The sequence below is a fragment of the Tauraco erythrolophus genome, chromosome 13 (genome assembly GCF_009769465.1).
Source record: "Tauraco erythrolophus isolate bTauEry1 chromosome 13, bTauEry1.pri, whole genome shotgun sequence".
Classification (NCBI taxonomy): Eukaryota; Metazoa; Chordata; class Aves; order Musophagiformes; family Musophagidae; genus Tauraco; species Tauraco erythrolophus.
The window spans coordinates 21,559,893-21,578,423 of record NC_141477.1 but is presented as its reverse complement, the minus strand read 5'-3'; the positions used below and the strand labels follow the sequence as shown (position 1 = coordinate 21,578,423).

The 18,531-nt window shown below is 48.0% G+C and overlaps 1 protein-coding gene across 1 annotated transcript; it reads left to right on the top strand.

The window, feature by feature from the left end:
- Positions 1-167: 167 nt before the first annotated feature.
- UPRT (uracil phosphoribosyltransferase homolog) lies at positions 168-18,028 on the top strand. Its single transcript, XM_086619690.1, has 7 exons — positions 168-454; positions 7,075-7,117; positions 13,096-13,165; positions 15,298-15,360; positions 16,146-16,307; positions 16,681-16,779; positions 17,629-18,028. The coding sequence occupies exons 1-7, from the start codon at positions 168-170 to the stop codon at positions 17,733-17,735; spliced, it is 831 nt and encodes a 276-aa protein (XP_086475816.1). The 3' UTR covers positions 17,736-18,028.
- Positions 18,029-18,531: the final 503 nt, after the last annotated feature.

Here is an 18,531-nt window from a genome sequence, read left to right as displayed (position 1 = left end):
CCGCCCCTGCCCGCCTCCCGTGCCTGCGCTCCCGCTGCGGCCTTGAGTGGCGTCGCCGGCAGCCAATAGAGCGAGGGCGGTGCGGCGCGCGCTCCGCCCTCTCCCCGCCTCCCGCCGCCGCGGCGCAAGCGGGGCCGGCGCGGGGGAGCGGGGGCGCGCCCCGGCGCATGGAGGCGATGCCCTGCCAGAACCAGCAGCTCGGCCCGCGGCCGCAGGACGAGCAGCCCACCGCGGCGGTACCGGGCGGCGGCTCCCGGCTGATCCGCTTCGCGGAGCCCGGTGAGGACAGCGGTTGCCCCAGCCCGGACAGCAGCAGCAGCAGCAACGGGGTGGTGGCGGCGGCGGAACCGCCGATCCCTGCGGGAGAGGGCGGCGCGTCGCCGATCGGGCCGCAGCTGAAGCTGCTGCCCATGAACGATCAGCTCCGGGAGCTCCAGACGATCATCAGGGACAAGTGAGAGCGCGGCGCGGCGGGGCGGGCGGAGGCCGCTCCGCACCGGCGGCGGGAAGCGTGGCCTGAGGAGGAGCCGGGGCGCAGCGGGGGGGAATTCGGCTGAGGGGGGATCGTCGCCCGCCGGCGCCCCTTTCCCTCAGGGAGCCGCAGTCCGGCCGAGCCGCCTCTCGGCCCGCCTCAGCGCCGGCTCCCGCGCTCGGCGCAGCCCCTTGAGGGATGCGGCGGCGGCCGCTGCCCGTAGGCTGCCGGCGCGGCGTCCCCTCAGCCGGGTGGCCCCACCGAGGCCGGCAGCCGAACCTCCGCGGTGGCGGCGGGCGGGTGTCTCGGCGGGGCGTTCGGCGTTCGCGCCGGCGCCTCAGCGCTGTAGCCATTTCTGGTGACGTGCGGCCGGAGGCAGCGGAAGGCGCGCGCCGCCGCGCCCGCCCCGCGCCTCCGCCTCCGCGGCGGGCAGCGCGCCCGGCTCGGCGGTGCCGCGGCGCCGTCAAAGACATGAATCCGGCGGCTTTTGAAACGCCTTACCGATTTTTGCTCTCCGGGCCGGGAGGTTTTTGCTCACTGGGCTGCTGAGAGCGAGCTCGCCGCATCCTCGTCGCCGAACAAGGAGCGCGAAGCCCCCGAGAAGGGAGAGTGGAGCTCGTCGTGGCGGGAGCTGCGTCCCGCAACCCCCGTCTGGAGACCGGGCGCTGTGGGCAGGATGGGGCGGGTTCAGACAACGCGGGTGTACAGCAGCACAGACGGGATGTAAAGGTCGGCGAAGGAGAGTGTGGGTTTGGGAATAAATGGCGGGGAAACCACTCGAGTTTGCTGAAGATTGGGTTTACTGCGTTAAGGAAAAGGCAAGGGCTGAGTCTTTATTGGGAGGGAAGGTGTTCAGGATTTTGAGACAAGGGTGGCCGGAAGAAAACAGATCACAAGGGTGGCCTGAGAGAGCTGGAAATAAGAAAAAGGTTGGAGAAAAGTGGGACGAGCTGAAGTGAAAGTGAACTGGAATCGGGAGTCTGGAACAAATTAGGCAAAAAGAATAGTTTTGGAACAAAATGTTGGGGATAGCACAGAGACCAGACCAGGTGGGCTGGGAGGAACGGGAGAGAGACAGCGTTAAGGAGAGAGGCAGACAAAGAAAACAGTTTGTGTAGGTAGGGCACGTTACCTGCGAAGCAGACTTTCTTTTCCGAAGGCATTATTTTCCATTGTTGTCACTTTGTGTCACCAGCAGTCCTTGCTGCCGCTGAACCTTGTGAGACATGAAGGTGTTATTCCAGTTTCACAAATCTTCAGCTGAAGTGCAGAAATCCGTGCAAAATTGTGACCCACTGCTGAGCATCTAACGTGAGATACTTAAGACTGAATGTTTTATTATGCCTTACACAGCATCTCAGATGTTGAAAGAATACCTCCCACTGACCACCTTTGGAGCTTTGTTCAGCACTTGGAAGGTGATAGTATAAGGTGTTAAATTTGGCATGCAACATCTGACAAACATAAGTAGTGGCCATCTATCAAAAGCCTACTGTGATGCAAGAACCACCAGCAGACACAGAGATGTGAAATCCAGTTTATCGCTAGAGTGATCAGGTTCTGAATAAAACCACCTCTTTCTGCAACTCTTTCTAACATCTGCAATAACGAACACATAGCACAGACACGGTTCTTCTGTTTGTTTCATGTCTATCCATCTGCATAGTCTATCCATGTTTTGGTATTCCCTGGTTCTTGAGTGCTTAACTTTTTAGCTAATAACACTAATACATTTTTATGCAGAATTAATCATCATTTCTCAAAGACAGTACCTACATTAATTTTACTAGCTTACATGAGCCCTGTTGCCTTAAACTAGATTTGCTTTTTAAAAAACAGTCTCATTGCAGGCAGGAGCACACAGAGGTAGTGCAGTCTCCATGTAAGGAGGGCAATTGTGGGAAGACCACACTAAAGATCTTTGCCGGTGAGAACGTCTGCCTGGCAGCTTCCCTGCAGAGCAGAAAGGGAAGTTGTGAGTGAGCTAAGCAGAGAGAGAGAGAGAGAAAATCCAAACCAGGTTTGGTGATGGCCCATAAAAGGTTTTGAGGTTAGTGAAAAGGAAATAGCATATAGTTTTGCTATCTAGGCGAATACTAGCAACGTGGTTACTGTACCCAGCCCGGGTTTATGATTATTTTTACTTTGTTGTACGTAGGTTTTTGAACTCTTGCAAATACGTTTAGTAAGTTTCTGGTTAGAGAGAGTTTATCCAGCAACCAGCAGCTGATATTTTAACTTTGAGGAGATTTTTTTTTTAGAGTTGCATCAGATTCATTGCACAAGACGTCAGTAAGGGGAAGTACAGAATAAGACTTGTAAATAATGAATGACTCATCTCGTCTGCAGCGATAGCGAACTGTGCTTTATTCCGAGCGTGACACTGCCTTGGCAGTGGAGATGTAACTGTCACTTCCGAGCTCCCTTCCCAACCAGTGAGGAAGACTGGACAACAGCCTGCTCAGAAAGGCAGGTGTAGGCTTTGTACGTAGGGATAGCAGGGAAACATTTTTACGTACTGTCCCTGAAAAGTCAGCTGCATCTCAGTAAATAAGAGACCTTGGACTGGCCTATTTTAGTCCCCGTCATTCAGAAAGATGCTAAAATGTGCTCAGCTGCAAGGGAGAGAGGATTTCTTACACACTGGTTAGAAACTGTTGCAGTAACCTTTCCCTGGTCAGGTCTAATCTGCCTTAAGATGACTCTATGACCACTGTGGCATTCAAACTAACTGCTAAAAGAAGCTCCTTGGAAGCAGTATCGTATTTGTGAGTAGGGAACTGTACAGCTAAGGGGGCCTACTGGTCAAAAAATCCGATTTAAACTGACAAAAGGGTATGTTTGCATACACTGCTTGGGGAACAGCTGTGACATCTACCTAGCACTTTCCTTCTGAATTAAAAAAAAAAGAACAGATAGCACGGGAGCTGCCTTAACTCAAGGAGGCTATTTGGATTACTTAATCCTGCAGAAGATGGATGTTCCAGGTATGGCCATCACCTGAAAAGGTCATGAAAGGGGCAGAAATTAAAAGGCAAGCTACTAGGGGGAGAGAAACAGAACAAAAGTAGGGAAGAACCAGTCAATTTAGGACTATTACTGTGAAGTAAGGAAGGGATAGATACTCCCAGTGCAATGCAAGTTAGAACCGGGCATGCTTACGTGGAGGTGAGGATGGTTAGGCCAGATGCAGAAGACCGCAGGGACTCCATAGCGTGAGCTGCTCAGAAAAGTGGAAAGCTCTTTCCTTGTTCCTGAGAGGATTCAGAGGAAGAAATCCCGGCCTTTCAATTGGAATAACTGTTCAGTTTATAAAAGAAAAACCCACCTTCATGTGGCTAGTCATCATGTCCTGTCCTGCGTTCAGAGACAGCTGCCTGAATCGTAGTGGCTGTCTGATAGATTCAAATGACCATGTATTTCTTTTAGAATCATAGAATCACAGAACGGTTTGGGTTGGAAGGGACCTCAAAGATCATCCAGTTCCAACCCCCCTGCCATGGGCAGGGACACCCTCCACTACACCAGGTTGCTCAAAGCCTCATCCAACCTGGCGTTGAACACTTCCAGGGATGGGGCAGCCACAACTTCTCTGGGCAACCTGTTCCAGTGCCTCACTATCCTCCGAGTGAAATTTTTTTTTCTTATATCCGATCTAAATCTCCCCTCTTTCAGTTTTTTGCTTTAAAGTTGACGAGCTAGGTCTGTGTGCCAGAACTGAGGACATGGCTAGATCACCTCAGCTTGAGGGTGCATGGGTTTGCTCGTTGTTGCTCAGGCTTGTTCACTTTTCTAGCTAGCAAATGCTTAATGGGTGAGTTGGATTTGAGTTTTGAGTCCTCTGATGGGACATGAACTGATGTGATTTAAGTACTGAACGATGGTGAATGAACAGTTACAGCCTCTTCCTAAGGAGGGTACGACCTCAGAGTCATTGCTGGCCCGTGCAGATCAGAACCAGCCATCTGGAAGCTGAAGTGAGTAGTGCAGCAGTTTGTAACGCAGAGCTCTGGTTTCTGCAGAAGCAAATTCCTTAGCTCAGATTGGTAGTGTAATTTTAACTCCTGCTTTAACAATAGACATGATTTAAATGTGGGTATTTAAAGGTTATTGTGTCTGTTATGTGAGATCATTCTCTGTGTTCTGCTAAGGCTTCGTATTCCCTGGGGAACTGAGTGAACAATATGGAAATGAAGGCAGTAAAGCAGTAGGACACGCAGTCCTGACGGCTGTACGGAGTAGGGCGATTCAGGAGTGTGTAACTCGCCTGTGAGGAGTAAAGATGACTGCTGCAGGCAGGGCGGGTGGGATCCCTTTCACATACCACCCCCTGGCCCAGGCACTGGAAAAAAACAGGTACTGAAGTACATTAAGTACTGAATTGCTGCAGGTAGAACGTGGTCCCATTTCCCAGCCACACCATCTCCCCTGAACGGCAGCAGTTCATCCAGTGCCTCAAGTTTGCCTACAAAGGGCTTTTACAAATTCCGTTTAGGGAAGCGGCTTTTTTCAGCCTTGCCTTCACAGCACCCCGGGTGTCTCTCAAGAAGTTCTCCTCTAAGTTAACCAGAGAAACAGGAATTACTGAAGTGCCTCCGACCACGACCCGCATACCCTGCCGCCCTGTTGGCCCTCGTAACTAGTGCCAAGCGCTAAAGCAGGAAGAAACTCTGCAGTTGGCTTGTCTTACAGCACGTTCCCAAAAACATTTCTTCTCACCTCTTAAGACATGCACACGACTAGCTATGCATCAGCCATGCTTCCATACCTTCAGAAACAAATCCAAACCAATTCATATTGTTTAACACAGTGTTCGTGTCGTTAGCCATCTGCCACAAGTCAGGTTTTAATGCCCGACTTTTTTAGATGTCTTGTTCCCAGTCTGCCATTGATCACTACTTTCTATACTTCTATCTGGTATTTAAGGTGAACAGTTACAGTGTTTTCACATAAGCCTTTTTTTTCTGGCCCCTAGCAATTCTCATATGATGTGGGGCTTGAAATGTGGTCACAGCTTTCCAGCTGCCGGTGTACAAGAGGTCTGTTGTTTTCAGTATTATTATTATTATGATTATTTGTCTCTCATTTTTATGCACCATTGTTTCCTGTTGTCCTCCTCCCCTTGAAAAACAGCCGTAACTGACTAAGAGCGTTCAGTTTTATGAACACATAAAAACATCTGTGTCTCTCTGCAAGGACAGAGCAGTTAATTTAAAACCTAGTAATCTGTATTAATAACTCATCGTGTTCGCTCTAAACACGTATCGCTTTGCGGTCAAAACTGCAGTCTCGACCTTGTTGGGTTTGTGTCTTGCCACCCGACCATGAAAACAGCTAAATTTTCTGAAATGCCATAGTCTGGACAAACCCAGATGCGCCACCTACACACTTTGCTACTTCCCTTTATAAACACCGCAGATGGAAACACGAATCCTTCCAAAAATCTTAATAAAATCAGTTTGTGTAATTGTAGGGTTTTGGGTTGGTTTTTTTTTTTCAGTTCTGTGATTGGGGTTTTTTTGAGCATTGCCTTTCTGGTTCATGTCAAAGTAGCAGAAAGTTAGGAATACCCTGTTATTACCAGAAAGAAGGAAAAAACAAACCCAGCATTTTTAATAATGTGTTATTAGCACAAGGAAAGAAATTAGATTAGCTGTCATTCTTTTTGAAACACCTTTTTTCAGTGTGGCTAAGTTCCCAGCTGCCCAGGAAATAAGCAGACAAACCTCTGCACTTTCACTCATGTAAATGCAGGATGTTGCAGAATCTTGGAGATGAAATGCAAAACTGTCTTTATGGTATTTAAGTACCTACTTAATGATGTTGATTTTTTAAGGTTAGCGTGCTGTAAGTGTTGGCTCCTTAATTGGAAATTTGTCCTGCTCTTGGATAGTGAGAGTTGGTCTTGGCATGGGAAGCAGGATGTTAAAATCTGCTTTTAGAAGTCAGGTTTTTAACATGGCATAATTGCACAGTACGTAGCAGGAGGAGGTGAGCTTGTTCTGTCTTCCGAACGCGACAAAAGCAATGCATCACACCAGCAAAAAGGTGCACCTAAGCTCCTAAAACAGCAGAGGTGTTTTCCTGGGAACGCTCCTTAATCCCTGCGCATTTTAGTCCCGGATTCACTAATCTAGTCACACTGTGACTGATAAGATCCATACCCTGCTTATCAGGTGTGGTAGCTGGTCTCAGGGCTGGGGATCTCTGTTATCATCCCGTGGTTTCCGACTGACTTGGGAACCGGCGGAGCAAAGCCTGCTTGCTCCGAGCCGTAGGGAATGTGCCAGGTTGGCACAGCCGAGCTCCTGAGGTGTTCTGGAATGGAGCTGGAGCAGTAGCACAATGGAAAACCTACAGAACGTCATCCTTATGTTTTCCTGCTTTAATTGCTGCTTGTACAGGGATATTGCTGCATCTCAATCCTTGCTGCCAGGCAGGAAACCCACCAAGCAAAATCTCTGCAGGATAAATTTTGTGTTTGGTAGGAGACTTTTCTCTCAACTGCCTTAAGAATGTATTGTCCTTGAATTACTATTATATTTAAGCAATGTTCTTAAAATTATTCCCCAATTTAAAATAGAAATTGTTACCTTTTTCAGGAAATCCAGTAGAGGAGACTTCGTATTTTCTGCTGATCGTCTGGTAGGTGAAGAATTTCTTCTCCTTGGTATTGTGCTTTGTAACTCTTCCATAAAACGGGGCTTTCAGGCTAGAATAACGATGGTGTGAGGGCAACTTTTTGACGCAAAGGGAACTGCTGTTTGACAGCAACTTTCTGTATAGGGACTTCTGTTCTCTGTTACAGACCGCTTTCATCCCAAAGGGTGCCAGAAACCACATTGTTATCGAACACAGCTACTTCAGGACAGAAAGCAGTAGTAACATGAGAACACTGTTTCAAAACAGATGCTCAGAGGCTAGAGATGATCCAGTTTTACTTTGAAACGGTACTTTTGATCTTGTGAACAGAGCTGTACAATTCCTTTCAGTCTGGATGTTAACAATTGCTTGCATGCAGAAGTGCCTCCTGGCACTTGTGATGTATTAGATTGTTAACTCTGGGTGCAGCCACACTAGGAATTTGTTTTATAGCCATATGGTAGTTACTAGCAGGGACAAAGCAATTTGAAGTTTTCACACGTTTTAGCAAGTCAGAACAAAGGCTGTTGGGAATGCACCATTTATCTCATTTAAATTACATACTTAAAGAAAAACACAACACTCATGCGCACACATCTGCTTCCTTGTATTTCATGAGGGTGTTTGCTGTTTGCAAATCCACATTCATTAACAAGGAAAGTCTTTCCTTCCCTTTCCAGAAAAGATGAGCCCAGAGACCATTCAATTACCAGTGCCATTTGCTACAGCAGGCAGGTCTCCTGTGACAAGCCGAGTCTTAATCCGTGCCTGATCCAGGCTTGCTCAGGGCTTAGGTACGACCACAACCTAAGATCGTGACTGCAGTGCTTTTTATCTTTGCAGCTTTTCCACTTTCTCTCCTGCTTTTCCCTTCTTGAGGATGTTTCTTTCATTCCCATTCACCAAGAACAGTAAAGGCCCAAGCCAATGAATCCCCTAAGTCACAGATGGAGTGACTAACTGGAGTGCCACCTTTGCTGATAGCACTTCATCACCGACAGGCAGAAAGTTGCCACCCTGATGACATTCTGTGCCAGCAGTTCTCAGCAGATACCACTTAAATAGACAGATGTCCTTTACACTTCATGGCGTGAGCAGGAACAGCCCAGGAAACATCCACCACCTGGGACAGCCTGGCTCAACTACGTGTCATTCTTCCTGGGTTTTGTGGTTTCAGGTTCTTCACGTGCCTAAAGGTGCAAAGTAAGATTCAGGAAGCCACCACCATCGATGTGACACGTTTACAGGGTACAGGTCTCCAGTGTAGGGGTCAGGCCCCTTCCCCACCAGTACTCCTTTCACAGGAAGGGCTTCTGGTTAACATTCTAATTTTACCTTGTATTAGGTTCCCATCATGCTGCACCTTTGAAGGAGCATTCATTCCTGCCCATTTCTCTGAATCAAAGAGAAGCACCATATTCCTAATCTGTATTTTAAAAAAGTGATAAACAATGGCTATTCTAATACTGATAGGAAAACCCTGAAGAGCCCTGACTGTACCTTATTGTCATTAATTAGTGCAAAGGACCTCTCCCACCTACCTTCGCACTTTACTGGGAGGTCCTGCACCATTCTGAGGGAAGCAATGGTTTTTTTCCACTTCATTGCTAGAGACTGCAGCTTCCAGGCAGCGAGTTAAGTTCAGGCCCTTGTACCAGTATCTCCTACGGGCTGGCCAGCACGTGTACAGATAGGGAGCTGCTCTTCACTGAAACACCTCTTTCCTGGTCATGCAGATGTTTGCTACAGAATCTGCTGCTCTGTTTTCCGTTATGTAGGAGGAATTTTGTGCAAAACAGTATGTAGGACTGTCTCATTTTCTAGATGTTATTCCTAGGTGTGGCAAAGAACAGTTACAATTTCCTGTGGGATGTGGTCTCTACTAAACTTGGTGGGGTGCAAGCATAGTTATGACTTGCTGTGTTTTCCACCCAGTTAGCAAACAGAGCTTAATGGCAAGATGCAAAACGTGAAGAGAAGAAACACGTGTGGGATTGTGGGGTAATGAAGTACACCTTGTTGCAGACAGAAAATGAGAAAGAAGTTAAGCTTGGTACTAGCTTGGCAGTTGTTAGTGGCAGTATCTCATAAGGTCACCATAGGAAGAGGTCTTAAGGAGGGATTTTAAAGCAGGTGAATTTCTGGTGGTACAGTTTTTTCTTCTGGCAGTTTGTTTCACGCGTAAGGGGATGACACAAAAGAAGTGTTCGAAGATCCTTGCGAGAGAAAGGAGTTAACAGGCGGTAAAGGTTAGCAGGGAGTTTCTGAAAGCCACTCACTGCCAGTGCTGTGATCCTGAAGCTGAAAGATGTGGGGTTAAAGTCACGGGAATGAAGGCAACCCATCTTGTGTTTGTGAAGGAGGAGAGGCAGCTGTGGGACGTGAGCCTCTAACAGAGGAGACGATCAATCATTTTGTAATAGGTATCTGGACAGGTAGACCTCAAAGCAGTAGTGAGACTAATCTGAGAAACACCAGCAGACAACTCTCAGTGCAAGAGGCTCCCTCCCACTGAACCTTGTACACGTGCTGCCCAGCACCCACGCACTGTGGAAGCATTTAACTGATGTCACCTTGCAGGATTGCTGTAGAACTAGTGAGATGCTCACAAAGCCCACAGTATTTTTACGGAGACCACCTGAGGGTTTTGTTCCAAGGCCTGCTCAGTGGGAGGTACACGGTAAGCTAGGTCCAGCCCCGTGGAGTTTAGCTGGTGCTGCACACCAGCTGAGCGGTGTGGTGGTGTGGGCTGAGACCAGGTGAGCAGCAGGAAGAGGAACCATCTCCCAGAGGTGTAGAGGAACGTTGCATGCCTAGAGCTTTAGCAAGGACCAAGCAAAACTTGCAGCTTGGGTTCAGGCAAGTATTTGTCATTTACACAGCACGGGCGTAGAGCCTCAGGTCACAAGTGCAGTGGTGCTTTGCAGCAGAAGGCAGGTTTTATGGTTTGACTGGAGGTCTGAGGTTGAAGAATTAATTAGTTTCTCAGCCCTACCAGCAACTCCCTGCGTGACACTGAACACGTCACTTCACCTTTCTGCCCACCTGCCTCTCTTTCAGGGGGTCATAACGCACACTTTACAAGTGGTTTGAGATGCTGAGCTACAAAGAGCTGTACGGATACATGGCTGACAGCCCCACTACTCTGCCTTCCCTTCGGCTTCCAAGCTGCGCTACAACATGATGGGTTAGAGGGTCCCCCTGGGAATTACTGTGAGCTTGGAAATTAGGTGATACATAGTCATCCCATAAAATACAGTCTTGTCTCGAATAGGGTAAGATAACAATGGTCACTCCAGAATTCATCTGAATTCTGGTTTCGTGGCATTTAAACGCTTCACCCTTTTCCAAATTGCAGGCAGGAGGAAGAGTTGTAACATGCAACTGCTGAGGATCACAGATACCTTTTGGGGTGGCTCTAAAAAGGGCTCTCCCATTTTTCCACATCTGTCTCGCCAGCGCAGCCCCACCACTGACTGCACCCTGGCTGGTTTCCTTGACACCTCTTCTGAACAAGAGTACTGTCAGCCTGCTTTCTGTAGTTGCCTATATCCAAATTTCTCTGTTCACGGGCTCTGAGGAGCTGGCCAAACCTCATTTCTTCCGTGGTATTCGAGTGTGGTTAGGAGACTTTACTCATGTGCCTAACTCACTGAGAAAAGGTAGATTTCACTAAAATTTTCATATCCTTGAAATATTTGTGTGGCAGTTAGCTAAAACTCCTTGGACCTCTCTTAACTGGTTTTTGCTAACAGTTCTAACAGAGCTTGCACTAATGAAGGTTTGAAGCAAACAGTATTTCCCTTTGCTTACTGCAAAGGCTTTGGGGCAAATCTTAAATGTAGAAAGAACTGTAATAAATAAGCATGTTGACATACAATTTTGTATATCAGCATTAAATGCTTAATCGAACACTTCAGCATAACTGTAAGCCTTGACAGTTTAACTAGGCTTTCTAGAATTTAACATCCCTTTTAGCTTTTTTTTGTCTTCCACAATTAATGTTTGTTACCGATAACGTTAATTCATGGTTTTAATTTCTGCTCAAACTCTTCTATCTTGGGACCAAAGCTTTACTTCCCTGCTTCGTGTGGGGCGATAATAATTCCTGTTTTGGCTTCCAAGCAATGGCAACCACCTCTCTGGGAGAGGAGCAGGGCTGCTGGTTCTCAGGGCCAGAGAGGAAAACAGTGGAAATTATAATCCCTGAGTGTGGGGTACAGCAGAAAGCAAAAGTACGTGTTTTATCAACATGGACAAGTTGACAGAAGAATCCTTCCCAGCCTCTGTATAAAACATTGATACGTGTAGTAACACCAGGGAGATTATTGGACTGTAGACCTGCACTGGTTTGCTCTAAACTTTTGGCAGATAATGTGCAGCAGTGCTAACCCTGTCAACAAAAAAAAAAACCCCAAAACAACAAAAAAAGCATTTCTTCCAAACCTAGCTCATAGGTTGGCTTTTTTTGGTGACATAACTTTAAAAAAAAAAATAAAGTAAAATTGTGTACAAACGTCCCAGAAACCTAAAATTAAATCAAAGACTTCTTGGCTTGTTTAAATGAGAAGCTGTGTCTTTCAATAGAACACCACTAGTGCCTTCAATCTCAGGATTAAAGTGACTGAGTCAAAAACCCTACTTGCAGAGAGACAGGAGGAGGAAGAGGAGGAGGAGGAAGGTGTAGAGCTGGCTCCTCTGCACAGGCTTCCCAGAGCCACCCAACAAGCTGTGAGCCAAGCACCAAGGGGGCTGACGATTCCGACGGACCCGTTTCCCGAGTGCCGTTTCGCTGCCGTGGAAATACCACCCTGTGAATTGCTTTTTTGGTCCTTTGCTCCCGTCATCGGTCAGTCACACCCTTGGACCCCTCCGCTGATGTAGTCTCACCACCACCACCTCTGAACACAGCTGCCACAAACCCAACTCTAGGAAAAAATTGTACTAGCATGACTAAAAATGTCTTCAAAGAGGGACTGTAAGTTTCAGGGACCATTTCTCATTCCTAGGAGAGGCTGTCCGTGTGCCAGGAACTAGGGCAGAACAGAAGAACAGAAAAAATCTTCTGATGTGTTCTGCCCCGTTCCTGAAATAAGAACTGTCTGAAGGGAGCGGCATACTTGCCCAGTCCCAGGAGCAGTAGCCCCATTTCTGCCATCAGACAGTGACTTTTGCTGAACAGGTTTTCTCTTTGGCTTGGCAGTAGCTGTCCTTGAGCAGTCCTGGCCTGTGAGTCTTTGGCTCTCTAGCAGAGGGAATTTTTCCATCTGTGATACCCACAGCATCTTTCGTGGGCAATCATTTGGGGTCCAGGTGAACACGTTCCGGTGACTTTGGCCGGGGTACAGCTACAGGGCCAGCAGCAGGGGACAGCTGGAGGTGTTCTGGCCACCTGAGGCTGGAGGAGTGTGTGGCTTACGAGCTGCACCTCCAGTAGAGGTGTCCCTGTGGAACTGGGCCATCTGTGTGAAGGCACAGGGGCTTGGCAGAGCATCCCATAGTAACCACAGGTGCCAGAAGAAGGTGATAAAAGAGATTTCTAGATCTACTGACTTGTCTTTGGGCACTCGGTGGTGCCATTATCCCATTTTCTCCCTAGTATTAGGGAGAATTATTAGGTGCCATTATCCCCTTCTCCCAAAACGAAGTTGCATTGGTGCTTTGGTCGTTTGTTGAGAAAAATTTGCCTGTGATGCCTACGCCTGCCAGATACAAATAAAGTCAGCTTTATGACTGCTGATGAAGCCCTCCTCTTCCCCCAGTTTTGTTTTGTAATGCCTGCATTCGATTTGTGGACAAAACGTAGGCATCACCCCCAAAAGGTCTCCAAATTCGGTCCCTAACTGCTATTAGAGAGAACTTTTTAGAGCCTTCAGGCTGTCAGGCGCTCACCTAGTGCTTGTAAAAACTACTAACGTTTAGTATCTTATCTCCATAGATAACAAATCCCTTTAAGCTGACTGATCTCTTTGGTTCTGCAGATCAGACTTGTGGTTGAAGAGGGACTGAATCAACTGCCGTACACGGAATGTACCGTGACCACTCCGACAGGTATGTGGGAAATTACTCCTCCCCTAGGTAAGACTGGGAGTGGAACCTTAACTAATATAAAAAAATACAGAATTATTACAAGAATCATAGAACGTCTCCAAGAGACCCATAAGGATGATCGAGCCCAACTCCCTGCTCCTCACAGGACTACCTAAATCTGAACCGTGTCCCTAAGAGTGACATCCAGGTGCTCCTTGGACTCTGACAGGCTTGGTGCCGTGACCACTTCCCTGGGGAGCCTGAGAACAGTGTAACATTCAGGGTAGAGAGCAGAGTTAATGTCCCTTCTGGTATTTAAAGAGCGAGAAGGCGCGTAACAACACAGTTAAGCCAAACCTTCAGTCATACAGTTGCCATTTTACTAAAGTTTAAATTGGCCTTGCAAAACCGTGGTGAAAATCTCCCCGTGTGCAAGATCAGTTTACTTGCCCATACTGCAACGTTGAACTAACACTGCTGACATTTCCCAGGCCCGTTAAAGCCCGGGGCACAAGCAGTTTTGTGGTGCCAGCCTACACCTGTCCGTTTGCAGCTGGGAGTGATGCTGTGCTGACCCCAGGGGAAACCCGCCGCAGTGGGTTTGGTTTGCTCCTCTCCTGTTAGCTGTAACAACATGCCAGGTTGCACGCATCGCTCAGGAGTAGCTGCTCAGTGATCAGAACTTGGGAACTGCTCAAGTTCACCCGCAGCACCCCTGTCAGATGCACACCGGGCACGTCCTCCTCCCCCAGGAGTTTCATTTGCCTTTCTGCAGAGCGAGAGCAGCTCTGTACGTCTACGCTGTCTGCCCTTCACAGTAAATCCTTTGTATGTCTTTACTTAGAGAAAAGATGGACTGAAAACACTCAATCCTGAAACTAGACAGAATTTAGGAAGGCACTCGGGAGGCACCGTCACTTACCGTTGCTCCTTTTTAAATAAAACAGCAGCTACTTCACTTCTGGAGCATCGGTGTCGCGTCTGTTCCAGGTCAGTGGGTGGGGGAGACATCGATGACCACCGTCTCTCTGCCTTGCACAGTCTGACTGGGCAGGTCCCCTGCGAAGAACACCCCTTGGCAGCTCTCCAGTTCTTTTTGAGTGGGCGGCTGCCCTGGCTGGGGGCAAAGTCTTGGACCTCACCCTCGGAGCGCACATCGCCATGGGGAAAAGACTGAGTTTCCCACCCTTACTCCCAGCCCCACTTCCCGAAACTGCCTGAGCTCTGCAGTCACTGGGTTTGCCCTTTTGCTCCAACACCTGTGCCCAGTGAGGGAGCTACCATGGCCTCAGCCGAGCCCTTCCAGGAGGAAGTGTCCCTGGAGAACTCGGATGCTTCTGCATGAATTCCTGCGAATCTATACTGAGCTCTTTCCCTCCAGGTGTTTGTAGGTGGCACAAGAGCCCGTGATTTCTGCTCTTCGGGGCTCAGCAGCAGAACAGCCCTCAAGGACATCAGCGAATCACCCTGTTCTTTCTATTTGAAGGGAGACTTTGGGCTTCCAGGCAGGCAGGGGAATACGCAGTGCCTGTAAGGAACATCACCACATGTTCTTCCCAGCAGCAGTGCTGGGCAAGCTCGTTACCAGCTTCTCGGGTTAGATCTGAAGAACTGGGACCAGGACCATCTTGCTTTGCCTTTGAATTGCAGGAGCCCTGAACTCACAGTACTGATGATGGTCTCTCATACACATACCATTGCCCACTTTTTCCTTTCAGTGACCACGTGACAGCAGCATTGTAGCATCACTTCTAACTCTTCCACCGTGCAGCTCCAGACTGCATTTACGTGGCTTCCTAGGGAATATGCTGTTTGCTTTTATTTTGCATAGAGCCCTTCATTTAAAATAATCACAGAATACCTGGAAAGGATCACTTCTGTGCCATTTTTCTGACAGAACTTTTCCAGGTAAAAAAAGCACAGGTTTTTACCAGTTATGGTTTTGGCCCCGTTCCCATTGCTTGTTTGTGGGCTGCAGGACGTGGTGTGCAGATTGGCCCATGCCACCTGCCGAGAGATGTGGAGCTGACTTGTCCCCTGGGTGTTTGGGGATCTCAGTCCCATTCCCACCAAGGTGTGCCCCGAAGGGGCACTAAGATGGGGCAGAAGGGAGCAATCGCTGCCACTGATGCCTGGTTTCTCTCCTCTCACAGGACACAAGTACGAAGGAGTCCGGTTTGAAAAGGGAAACTGCGGAGTCAGCATCATGAGAAGTGGTAGGCAGTTTCTGGTCGTTGAATGAGCACGAATTAAACGTTTTGGAAACCCGTAAGCAACTTCCCTTTCACAAATGTGCAACACCAATTCTCTACAGCAAAGTTTTACCCAAACCTGCCAGTTGTTACTCTTTCTTAGCTATCCTCGGTCTCAGAACGTCAAGTAACATGCTTCATTAAGTTTTTAGGAGACAAATGGCTGCAACAGATTCCATCCGGGCTCTTCTCCAGCGACTGTTACCTGTGAGAGGCCAGGCCAGTGTCCTGCCCTGTTTGCTGCCAGTTTACTGCTGCTTAGAGACAGGTCTCCACATAAGCCATGCTCAGTGGTGGTGGAGTTTCTGTGATTTTGCCCAATGCTGGGGAAACCTTCGTAGCTGTGATGTGAATCCCGTGGCTCCACCGCTCCCTGCGCTGCGTTCCACACCGCGGTGTCTCGGGGCAGAGCTCAAAGACGTTCTCCAAACCCCATATGGCTGTTTCGGTGTTTCCAGCTCTCGCCTTTGAGAGCTCAGCACTGGTGTGTGGCAACACTAATACCCAGGAGCTGAGTAACACCAAAGAGACTCGTTTCTCCGTCTAAACAGAGAAAAAAGGAAAACCACTTCAAGTGGTTTTAACATTTAGAACTGAGGGGGAAAAAAAAAAGTCCTTTTCAGAACTCTTCACCAATCCAGCATCAGGACTGTCTAATTATCCTAATTGTCCTAATCAGCATCTTGCAATTGTGCTGTTTCTCAGCATGTAACAATTTGTTGTTTTTTTTTTTTGCTGCTCGTTTTGAGGAGAGGCAATGGAACAAGGTTTACGAGACTGCTGCAGATCGATCCGCATCGGAAAAATCCTGATACAGAGCGACGAGGAGACTCAAAGAGCAAAAGTGTACTACGCCAAGTTCCCACCCGACATCTACAGGAGGAAAGTTCTTCTGATGTACCCAATACTCAGTAAGTGTCTTTCCTCACTACGTACCGTTAGGCTCATCTGAACAGTGAGTGCGCTGAATGGAAAGGAAAACTTCCAAATTTCAGCGGCTTTGATGAGGGTTTTTGCTTGGTTTAGGGAATTTATTGGGCTGTGCCAGAATACACATTAGTCAGCCTGCACCAGCGTGAACACAGAGCGAATCATTTGGGCACATCTACGTTTGTGAGAAAGGCTGAAGCATTAAGGCTTGATATAAATTTAATTTTTTAAATTTTGCCATGAGAAAAGACTCAAACAGTATATTCTGCATATATTCAAATGGATATTCTCGCATGGCCCAGGACAAGTTCTTAACTGGGGGAAAAATGAAAAATCTCACTTTTCCCCTTGTAGGTACTGGTAACACGGTCATTGAGGCTGTGAAAGTTCTTGTGGAACACGGCGTGCAACCAAGCGTCATTATCCTGCTCAGCCTGTTCTCCACACCTCACGGTAAGTGCAGGGGTGCCAGGGGACAGGACAGCGAGCGCAGGTACGTCTGATGGGGAACAGTTACATTAGTCTCACGCTTGGGTAACACCAGCAGCATCAGGAGAGAGCTTTTCCCGTTCTTTTCCTTTTGGCTAAACCGTAAAACCAAGAGTGACCAGTGACACGTTTGGCGTGGGTAGGGTGTGGGGCAGCAGAAAGGAAAAGGTCTGTCACACTTAATGGCAAAGCTGCACATGGTCAGGTATTCCTAAAAGCAGGAACATGCAAGTGCTGCCAGGTACACAAAACGCTCCGGTGGCTCACAACGCAGCGCCGATCCTGCTGCCGCTCAGGACTGCAGCAGCCCACGGATGGCGCTGAGTTGTTCCACCACCAAAAGAGCACCAGTTCCGCAAGGAGCCGGAGGTAAATGAAGCCACAGAACTGTCCTGTCCGCATGTTAAAGATCTTAACTTGTAAAAGCGGATCCCAAAAAGGAACCTCTGTTTCTGCGAAGCAGGGGAATGGATCTTGTGCGTTGTTTTAAAAATTGGCCATGGCAGAAATCGCTATCAAAAAGGTCAGCTGAACTGCAGAGAGTTATGCCCGGCAGTCTGTAACCACCTGGGGGATTAGACTGGGAGTATACATGTACGGTAAAGAGAAATCCAAATAAGAGAACCCAAAAAAGCAATCCCCTAAATTCAGGAAGTTTTTCCTCATAGACAGTCAGCTGAGGCAGAAACACGAGGTGGAGATGAAGAACAGAGCCTGACCTACCTACGGAATTCTGCTAATCGTGATGTAACGTGCGGTGCTGAAACGCAGCTGCAGTGCTGTAGTCATTCCTGCCTTTGCCTCTCTCAAAAGGTGCCAAATCCATCATCCAGGAATTCCCAGAGATCACCATCTTAACTACAGAAGTCCATCCTGTCGCACCAACGCACTTTGGACAGAAGTACTTTGGCACAGACTGACACACTCGGAACAATCGGACAGGACTATACGATGTTGCAAGAGGTTTTTTCTACGTTTTATTCCTGTTGAGCTGGTTGAGGGCATGTTTAAAAATCTTTTTGGCCAAAGGGGGAAATACTTGACTTCCATTGGTTCCGTTACTGCCTGAACCCCGAATCAGGTACGGTAACAAAGCACTCTGTCGTTACACAGTCGAGCATCTCAATGTTGGGGCTGTATAAATTACTACACTCTCTGCTTTAACTTATTTATTCTCCTATAGCCTGTCTTGTGGCTGCTTGCAAGAGCAAAATAAAACAACTAAATCACAGAGGTGTGTAATTAATTTCTAGCAGTAACGTTTACATCACTGCGGGTCAGCTGGTACAGCCACTCCTGACGCTTCCAAAATGATGGGGGCGCTTGGAATCCATGTAATTCTCTGCAGCCACATTGAATTTTTAGCAGAATTTTCAGTCTTTGGATGGTGGCCAAGTACTAAAGGTAAAACTCTTCTGAATTTTACTCTGTTGAGATTGTTTTCAGATAATAAAACGTCCAGAGTTTGTGCCCCGGCAAACTGGGTGGGAGCAGCACCGCCTACAGAAATTCTACACGTACTTCAGTTCTGTCTCTTAAACCTTTGGTGGCTGAACTGGTATCACTGAACCCTTCAAGGAAAGCAACGCTGGGGCAGAAAGTTGAACTCGGTTTCTGACTCTGTCTGCAGAGCAACAGGGCTTAAAGTCAAAAGAGAAACGTGGCCCTGAGGGCTCAGCGCCCTTCCAGAATACCCAATGCAGTAATTGCAGCGAT

Coding starts and splice junctions, on each gene's coding strand:
- UPRT (XM_086619690.1), top strand. CDS start 168: ATGGAGGCGATGCCCTGCCAGAACCAGCAGCTCGGCCCGCGGCCGCAG. Junction 455..7,074: donor CAGACGATCATCAGGGACAA/GTGAGAGCGCGG, acceptor TACCTTTTTCAG/GAAATCCAGTAGAGGAGACT. Junction 16,308..16,680: donor TCTGATGTACCCAATACTCA/GTAAGTGTCTTT, acceptor TTCCCCTTGTAG/GTACTGGTAACACGGTCATT.